This window comes from Glycine soja, chromosome 16 (genome assembly GCF_004193775.1).
Source record: "Glycine soja cultivar W05 chromosome 16, ASM419377v2, whole genome shotgun sequence".
Taxonomy (NCBI): Eukaryota; Viridiplantae; Streptophyta; class Magnoliopsida; order Fabales; family Fabaceae; genus Glycine; species Glycine soja.
Genome location: NC_041017.1, coordinates 35,035,011 through 35,045,451, shown reverse-complemented (window position 1 = coordinate 35,045,451; position 10,441 = coordinate 35,035,011). Strand labels below are relative to the sequence as shown.

Below are 10,441 nucleotides of genomic sequence, written 5' to 3'. Positions count from 1 at the left end.
TCTTCAAAACAATAAGCTCAAATAATCAATGAATACGTAAAAATATGAAAATGTTCCACAAAACAGAGCGGTGAGTTAATTACAATTTTTTTTATTGAATCTGGATTATGAGAGAATTTATATTTATATTGCAAACAAAAAGTACAAATAATTCTACCATTAATGTGAATCTTAAAAAGTCACCATAAAAGGCTTCAGAAAATACACTCTAGAATTGAAAATCAAAGAACCAAATAAAATGAGCCAAACAAACAAGGGTGGTAATTTAGTCTCAACTCAAATAACTCAAATTTCAGTATTCTTTTTTCTTTTCATTTATCATGTTTTTGTTGTAAGCCTTACACAACACTGGTTTATCATTACCTTTTTACACTTAATGCAACCATCCATACTATTTGCTAAGTCGTCAATCACCGGGTAAACACCCTTGCACATATAATGGAATAGAAGCTCAAGATGCAATAGCCATGATAACCTATGCAAATTAATAAATTGCTTGCCCAACTGAGGATTTTAATTGTAATACAAATGAGATATGACAAACCAGTTAGCAACAACTGCATTGTAGATCCATTATTTTTTTTTAAGGTTAAGATAATGTATGTATATTAATAAACAATAAAGACAAAAATAAGGAGTGAAAATAAAAGAGCAAAGTACATAGTTAAAGCATTTCAATCAGCTAGTGCCTCCCGACTCAGAATTTGGAGAATAATAAAGCAAAAAAGCTATCATGCCCAGTCCCTAAAACGTATAATCGACCACCCCACTATCCAGCAACAGTATTTAACAGCAATAAAACAACATAAAAACTGCTCAGTCCACAGTAATTTTTTTTTTTTTAAATTAATTATATAAAACTATACTCTTTATGCAATTAACAACTATAGTTTGTTTGAGTCAAATTAACAATTATAGTTTGCTTTAGTCAAATTAACAATTATAGTTTTACTCATTATTATTCTTTAAAGTAATAAAAAAAATATAGGACATATGTGCGATAATCAGAATGTAGTAAGTTTATTCTTACGTTTTTTTATCTATAATTTTTATTTAAAAATTATACTCTTTATACCTATAATTTTTAATTAACAATAATGATCAAATTAATTTCTGAAAAAAATATTTAAAATAGTTTTGCTTATTAGTTGTAAAACGAATAAAATAAAAAATATCAAGGGTTTGTCATAAAGAAAAATATATGAGACGAGTCATATCAATTAGTATAATATTCCTCTCGTGAATGGCACGAGTCATAAAACATTTTTTTTTTATATCTTTCTGGGTACTTATTTTCCCCACTGCTATCAAGATTCTACGTCTATACATTATTATATATAGTTTATTTTGGATGCTAATATCACTTTCTCCATAATGTGCACCACTTAAAGGCAACATATGTGAGATTCACAAAATTAACCGAGAATCAGGGGGGGAAGTGTATTTCTCGATGCCAAGGTTGCAGGTTTTATGGTATTCTGTTTGTACTGTGATCTTTAGTTTTTATCTTTTATGCTATTCTAATACTGTCATTAATTATAAACACTTTTCAACTTATGTGTGCAGTCAATTACCATTCAGTGTTTGGAAGCACAGTCTTGGACTAATATAATACATTGTCTTTTTATTTATTTATTTACAAATGTTAATTTGTTAAAATGTTAATTTTTGTTTGTAGAAAAAATCGAAATTAACCTGCAATCTTTTCTCTTTTTTGTCCCCTCTTAACCATCCAACTCAAAATAAATTATATCTCCTGATATAATACATTGTGACTTGAAGCCGGAGAATATTTTGGTTAAAAGCTATAGCAGATGTGAGGTAAAGGTCATTTATTTGTTTCAAAATGGTATGAAGTTTTTCAAACTTTAGCATGTAAAGATTTATATCAAATTTCCTCACTCAACCATGCATGCATGATATAGGTCCTCTTCCAAAATGATTCCCCAGTTGCAACATATTACTTGCTCGGGTGATTGGGATCATTGGCCCAATTGATCAAAGTTTACTTACTAAAGGACGGCATACATAAATTAAGGACTTCACAAAAAAACCATATGCTTTATGAACGGAATCAGGTAAGAATTTTATTTCTATTTTTCTTAATTAAAATTTGAAACAGACTAGCAAGCAATCTGAAATATTGATGTTAAATATGAGACGTAACTTTTCATTTGCTTGTCAACAAGATAGAGAAGTATTTCCTATAATCTCTATATTTATCATATATTTTAGATGGAAGGGTGGCAAATTGATTTGTTGCACATTTGCACTTTAACCACACAATATTTAATAAGCTCTTGCCATGACCTCTTCTGCATTTTACTTTCTTGAAATAGTTTGAGCTACTATTTGTTGGTAATGTTTGTCTTTCCCATTAATGATGTAATTTAACTTGTAAGATATGTGATGTTATGCTGTTGATGTCTTTGCTTTGTTTATCTTGTTAAAAAGGGAATCCTTGAAATATATGTTGGTTGTACATGAACATGATGTGGGATAATTTCATTCAGTCTTTTAGTAGTATTTTTAGCGTGTTTGGTGGGGATGCAATTTTACATGTTTGATCAGAAGTTAGTAGTTATAACTTCTATGTTGGATATGAATGAAATGCATCCCTTTCTGATGGGGTTTCCAAACACGAAGTTTGTGACAGCTTAGATTTGGCAAGGGGTTTGGTGCCACCGTTGGAAGCACCAGTTAAAGCAAAGCTGGTGGCAATGTGAGACTCACTTAGCACGTGCTTTCGTGGGAATTGAGATGCAAATTTTCCTTTGTTCCTATGCTTTGTTTTTTCTATTATTCTCTTCCCTATATTCATGCACCTAGTTGTTTGCTGTTTCCCAAATTTTTCTTCACTAGAATACGCCCCACACGACCCAATATTCTAGATGGCTTCAATGCTTCCAACTTCTATTAAGTTTTTAAATTTGAAATGTAGGAGATCTTGATCAATGTAAATTGCCAAACTCGCAAGATCTGGATTCCCATGAGAGCAGTTATACACATTGATCCATGGCTAACTTATGTGTGAGCACGTTAGCAAATTACATTATTAATATATTTTAAGATAATCTTTAATCTTAATGTATTAATTAACGTATTCATACTAAAAAGATATGCGTGTACATAAAAGGGAGGAATGTAGATACGTCCCTAAGGAGGCCTTAGCGGTCATGTAGAAATTATCACTTTCAACAGATCATACCTGCAAGTTCACCCAATATCATAAATGATCTCCAAAATACCACCACATTGGTAAATTACTTATAAATGATGTCAAGTTTTTCCCTTTTTTGTTTTTCATGTCTAGATATATTCACAAGTATAATTAACTGCGAGACTAACCCTTACAATAGTTAGGCAGAACTCTGCTTCGAGTAATAATGCCAAGGTTGAGAATCCCTAACATATTACAAGTAAAACTCGTGTGGAATCATAGCCAACTTCTATTACAACCAACCCACTTTGGATAAAATGACACCTAGTTTGGTTACATAATCAAGAATTTCTCCCTTGACAAGAAAACGAACGACCCTAGAGATAGAACCTGTACAAGTGCAGATGTGCCCATGTTAATCACTACACGCAGTTGCCTTGAACTCTCACTCTGTCGGTGAATTCTGGGACATCTCGGTGAATTCTGTGTCCCATTATTGCTTACCTACTACGTACAAATGTATGTGTATAGAAGCATTGTCCATAGTCTCCGTATCTCAGTATATTAAAGGCATATATGCATGATGGATGCACCAATTCAATATCCTTTGCCCCAATTGAAGAAACACATTTAATTCTTATAAATATCAAAATATTTAGAATTTCTTTCTATAAAATTTTTGGAGTATTTTTTATTCTTGTAAGATTAAAATGTTATTTTTTATCCAAAGATAGGTTCGATAAGTGTATGCTTTTCTACATCGGTTATTCATGTAACCAATGTAGAAAATGTAATTTTACATTTGTTATATTTATAACCAATGTAAAACTTCACCATTCCAAACATCAAGCAGAGCACCAGTTTCGGCTCTAAAACCACCACCCTAACGGTCACCACAGACATCCATCGGAGCATCAGCTTTCATGGTTATCAAACTCTCGAGTTAATTCGTTAACTCTTAGGAGTTTAGAAATCTACTTATCCTTTGCGAGTTGACTCGTGTGTAAACTTTACAAACTCTAAGTAAACTTTGTAGACTCTTGAGTTTACCATCGAGTCAACGAGTTAACAAATTAAAAAAATTATACCAAAATATATATCATTTTGGATTATTTTTTGTTCATTTAGTCTTTAACATACTTTCATTTAGTATGGTGTTTCCAAATAAAAAAAATTATCACCTTTAATAACATCATATCCTTGTTCTCTAATAGCATCAAACCCTCGATGAGAATGATCTATCAATACTATAACATCTACAAATTTATGATTTGCTATATTATTTTATTATATTGTTGAAATATTTAATTGATATGTTACTTATAAATATTTTGTTATTATTTTTATATGAAGTGGACTCGTACGAGTCTATGAGTCGAATTTATGAAACTCTCACGAGTTTACGTAAATTCTCAAGTTTGATAATCTTGCCAGCTTCTATAACGTGCAATGCCTCCCTCAACAGCATCATCAACAATTATCTTTGTCGTTGCCGATTTCATAACAAAAGAAGCTTAGTTCAGATTGGACAACGCACGAATGGCCTCCCTTGTTCGTCACATGGGGAGCCACAACAATTGATCGTCATGCATCACTATTTCAATTCCAGATCTAAGATCATGGGAATCGTCAAGCGTGCTTGCGATTTGATTTTTTTTTTCTTGTTTGTGTTTTTTAAGTGTGCGTGTTGTATGTTTGTGTTTGTGTTTCTGTTGTTGGTGAAGAAAGAGGAGGTGGTGGCGGCACCAATGCAAGAGAGAAGAAACGAACAAGAAAAAGGAAAAGAGATGGAGAAGGGAGAGAGATAGGGTTGGAGCATTGACATGTGTCAGTGTCTAACTGGATTGACTTATTTGTATAATCATCAACCACATAAGTTTGGATATAATCAAATCTAGTTCCATGTCAAAAAATAATATATTTTAATTTTGCAAGAACAAAAAATATATCAAAATTTTTACAAAGACAAATTTCAAATATTTTAACATTTATAGAGATAAAAAAAAACATATTTTAATCATTTATTTTTTATTTACTAGAGAGAGAGAAAAGAGGACAAGTGATTTGATCCTCTTTTTCTCATCGATTTTCTTTAACAACTCAATATGAATTGATATTTGTATATATATACTTTATTGAAATGTTCCTTACAGTTGTCAGTAAGGCATTGTTTGATTTTCTAAAAAAGTGGAAAAAAATGAGATGATTTTTAGATTGTTTGGTAAGAGAAAATGAAAAAAAAATGTTCATATATTTGATTGAATAAAAGGTAGAAAGAAAGAAAAAAAAATATGTATATAAAATTGCATAAATACTTCTAATAAAAAAATGTAAAGTAATAAAGATAATTTAGTATTTTTATTAAAAAAATGTTGTTTGTGCTTCTTTTCTCTCCATAATGAGAGAAAATCCATTTTTTTTTTGAATGCTTTTCTTCTTTTCAATTAACCAAACGGGAGAACGATTTTTTTTTCCTCTGTCACTGTTCAAACTGACATTAAAAGAATCCATTTGCTTCCCTTTAGTTATTTTCCTGTTATCTTTTCTTTTTCAAATAATTACTTTTGTGTGTTATACATACATACATATATATATATATATATATATATATATATATATATATATATATATATATATATATAATTTAATAATAATAATATAATTTCTCTTTTTTTATAAATATATAACTTATATATTACTATAATTAAAACTCACATTAATAACTCATTTCACTTGTCGATCGATCGTGAACTACAATCATTGACCGTAGATAATTGAACAAACATTAGTAGGTTCAAAATCAATCAAGCGTAGAACCACGTACAAAACATATAAAATCCTAAGACAGCACGACCTTAAATTAAATTGCATGCATGAATCACATCAGAATTCATAATTGGACATTGAAGTCGACCCCTTCAACAATCTGAGTAGTACTGCTTCCAAATTTGCTCCACGTACTTTTCTAGCCACTTTTTTTTTTTTTTTTTATTGCACTTACCCTAGCAATTTCATGCTTCCAAAAGAAAATCCTTGTCTTGCTCCAACCTCTCCATAGCCTCAGGCTCCAAGGTTAGTTCCACATCAATGCTCCTCCCTCCACTCTTCCCCGGGTACAAATAAATCATCCCATCAAACTTGTTATTAGTTCCACTCCTCACATTCTCTGGCTTCCCCCACCCAAAATCAATGTCATAAACCTTAAACCTTGGGGAGCTTCCAACAGCCACACAATTCACCCCAGCATCTTTGAATTGAAAAATTTTGGGTGTACTCTCCCACTCCTTGTTACGTTCATCAATTGCCTTAGCATTGTGGGCTTCAATGGCTTTCTGGATCAATGAAGCCCCAAATTGTGGCGGATGGGCGGCTAATAGCCCAACCGCTGTAACGGTAAAAATAGCTTGAATTAGGTTTCCGAAATAATTCTCCGGCATTGGTGGGTCCACCCGCTTCCGACAATCGGCGAAGACAGTGAACACCGTGTAGTCCTCTGGCTTCAAGTTACGTGCATGGCTTACATGGCGCCAAACGTGGGAGGAAAGAGCCTGAAATGTTGAGAATGGTTTTGAGCCATCGGATGGAGGGTTCTCGTTGACCGTTGACTTGATCTTGTCGATGGCTGACTCGGAGAATTTGAAGATCTTTTCCCTAAGTGCTGGCGCGGGCTTTGCCTCACCGTTGGAAGTTGGTGGGCCGTTGGGCTCAGGAAGCGAGAGGTCCAATTTCACGCGTGTGTTCCGGGCCTTGGTTCGGTCCAGGAAGGGTGGTGCTGACGTGGAGGGTGAACCGCTGCAGATCTCGGCCCATGAGGTCATGAATTGCCAGGTGGCAGTACCGTCCAAGACAGCATGGTTGAATGCTAGGCCCATTGCAAGCCCATCTTTGAGCTTCGTTAACTGTGAGCAAGAATAGAATGCAAATGAAGTGAGAACATGAAAAATAAAAATAAAAAGATATCATATGATTTAGAAAGAGAAAGCGAGAGTGAAAGGTGATAGGTGATAGGTGATAGGTTATAGGTGATAAGTGGGGTGCACAATAATGCCATAACGTGGTGGTTATTGGTTAACAGTGTCCGCCAAGCAATTTAACACACCCTATTTGTCAAATAAATTGACCAGCTACGCATGTGGCTTATAATTACAATTACTAGTGTTATTTACTTTCTATTAAAGTTTGAAAAATTATAATAAAATGGCCTTTAATTTTGGAAATTAAAATTCAGCAATATTTTCAATAGTCAAATTTCCTCATTTGCATTAAAATCTTGTAAAATTTCGTTGTATGAACAACTTACACAGCTTCTTAAACATTACTTTTTTTTTTCTTCATAAAATTTGAAACTTCGGATTAGATTCCCTATTCCTTATGTGCACCTAATTGAAATTGGACGAATCTCTCACTCTTTTTTCTTCTTTTGTTCTCCTTATTTCAGAATCAAAGATATAATGGGGATCTACTAGGATGGATCTAGTAGGGAATTTTGGGTAGATTATACCAAGTTTTAGACTCAGAAATTCAAACTTTATTTTCGTTATTGTAAAAATGAAAACAGGGGATGAGTGGGGACAGGAATTGACTCAATTGAGAGTCACACTCACAAGCTGTTGAGTGGGGACAGGACAGAGACAACTGGCCCTTTATTCAGATTTAGAGTTCAGAGTGTTTTTTAGATAACATTTAGACTTCAGAGTTGAAGTATAGACTTTAAACATATTTCAGAAGAAAAAAAATTAAATGAACCTTTGTCTTGTAACATCTATGAATAGTATATTTATTGGGACAGCAATATAACATGCATAATTTGCATAAACTTGATTTTCATTGTATTATTATTATTTTTCATTTGAGCCACACTCAAATGAACATCTGTTATTTATTTTTTTGACAGAAAAATGAACATTTGTTATAGTTTTGAGTTAATCTTAATTTATAGTAATTATAAAGATTTTATACTATCACCAAACCATGTATTGATATGTTATCAAGGAAAGTCATTTTTTTAAAAACTATTATTATAATGAAACTCATTAAATAATTTACCAATTAAATGATTGTCATGTGCATTATTAGTGGACCAAAATTTAATCTTCGACAATTAAATTATTATTTGTCATTGACAAAATGAGACACGGAAACTGGGAGTAGTGATTTGATGTTTTACCTATATTATTTTGCAAAAAGCAGAAAGTAATCTCTTAATTAATTTATGATTCATTTGTGATTTACAACTTACTAACCTCTTATAGACACCATTCTTAGGGTGGTGGGCTCAGTTCCCCCTGGATCTAAAAAGGTATTTGAGAAAGACATTCATTCACCCAATGTCTTGCATCTAATTTCAAAATTTTAGTATAGCTAGATGGTTTGATCTAAATAGAAGGAACAAAAGAGAGAAAAAGGAAAAAGGAAAAAGAGGTTTTTTGATGACATCAACTCAAATGTTCAATTTAAATAATCTTCTCCCTTTCTTGACTAATAGGTGAAAATAAACCCCCAAAAAAAAGCTCAAAACTAAACATATCAAATAGCTACTAGGTTTTGGAAGTTATGGAAAATGGGGTGCTTTATGAGCCATCCAAAACCTCTTTTAAAATTAGATCTGCTACAAATTAAATTAGTACAACTTTCCCTATATTCATTGTTTTATCCCACCCCCTGTTATGAACTTAGTTATCATTATGCAGTTTCATTAATTTACACAAGAAAAGTTGAAGTTGAATGATATGTTGACCCTTTAATTAGACCATCATGACTTCCAGTATTTAAAAGGCTAATCTAATCAAGAACATAAAAACTAATTAAATCAGCATGCATGGAAATTTGAACAAACTACATATTATATTACCTGAACAGCCAGCAAAGGCCTATGCATGCCTTCCAAATTCAAGATACCACTATAAGGTATCAGCTCCTTCAAATTAGTGTTACTAATTTCAGCCACAGTTAGATCATCCACACCAATCTCATTATCATCAACAACAACAGCTTCAACAACCTCCACACCAAGCATGTCATCATCATACTCCACTCTGAACACCCCCTCTTCATCTTTCCCTAACTTACCAGCAAGTTGGTGAAATTCCTTCAGCACCACACCAAGTCCAACTTTGAGTTTTTGGACCATACCCTCAAAATCTTCACCCTTGTAAAACAGCAGCTTCTGGTTGTAGTAGAAGGCCAAGTAGGGAAGATCAAAAGTGACCAGCTGGTACTCTTTCCTTCCAATTTTCTCCTCAGGTTGAACATGACTCTTGTTAGTGACTTTCAGGTTGAGAGAGTCTTCCTTCTTCACCACCTCGCCTGCCATTGTTTTTGAAGAAAATATATCTGATGGAAGAAATTATTACAAATGTTGATTTGATGTGTGTATGTGAGTTTAGAGGATTATTATAGAGCAGTGTTGTTGGGCAGCATTTATGGAATTCATGAGAGCAGTTGTGACCAATTAATAACGCTTACTGGGTTAGCAGTTTGGTAGGATGTAATTATAGATGCAGAAATGTTTGGTAGTAGATTTTGTTTCTTTAAGCATCAGAAAAACTCATGCTTCAAAGCTATATTTGGCTTCCAAGGAGATAGATTTTGTTCTGTGTAATATACATCAAGTGTCATGCTTAAAGAAACAAAAAAAAAATATAATTAGAAACTAAACATTTATTATATCAAAAATATAAAATCGAGACTAAGATTATGTTAGGTTGAGTTCAATTCACTTAAATTTAAATATTATAAATATAAAAAAATATATAATTAAAAGATGAAATTTTATTTTAAATAATCCGTCAAATTCTTTAATAAAAATTAATTATTAATAAAATTAATAATACATATTTTATGACAAAAAGTACAAAGTTGTTATAAAAGCTTATTTTAACCATGGTTAGACAATTGAAAAATATATGTTAAAAGTTAATTTTTTGAATTAAGGAAAAAATGTTAATTTTTTTTCAAAACTTAATCATATATTTGTATAATCAATACTATATATTTTAAAATATTATTTTTAATTGTCAAAAATAATATTTTTAACTTGGCCTCAATCAAAATAATTTTATCTCAATCTTAGTAAGATCTTGGATGGGACATCTTTCAACTAGCTTCAATGGGACCTTTTTCGGTTGTCCTCGATCAAGAAATTTTTAGTCCAACCTCAAGTCAAAGCGTCTTCTTCTTGGATTCAAGCGGCACATGTTTCATCCAACCTTGATCGGGACTTGTTTTGACCAATCTTGGTTAAGAGATTTTTGACCTAGCCTCAACCATCGCATCTCTTGG

At 32.2% G+C, this 10,441-nt stretch overlaps 1 protein-coding gene across 1 annotated transcript; it reads right to left on the bottom strand.

The window, feature by feature from the left end:
* Positions 1 to 5,861: 5,861 nt before the first annotated feature.
* On the bottom strand, positions 5,862 to 9,737 carry LOC114391026 (BAHD acyltransferase DCR-like). The gene is made up of 2 exons (XM_028352019.1): positions 9,012 to 9,737; positions 5,862 to 7,059 (listed from the first exon to the last, which is right to left on the bottom strand). The coding sequence occupies exons 1-2, from the start codon at positions 9,471 to 9,473 to the stop codon at positions 6,172 to 6,174; spliced, it is 1,350 nt and encodes a 449-aa protein (XP_028207820.1). The 5' UTR covers positions 9,474 to 9,737; the 3' UTR covers positions 5,862 to 6,171.
* Between the last annotated feature and the right edge of the window lie 704 nt (positions 9,738 to 10,441).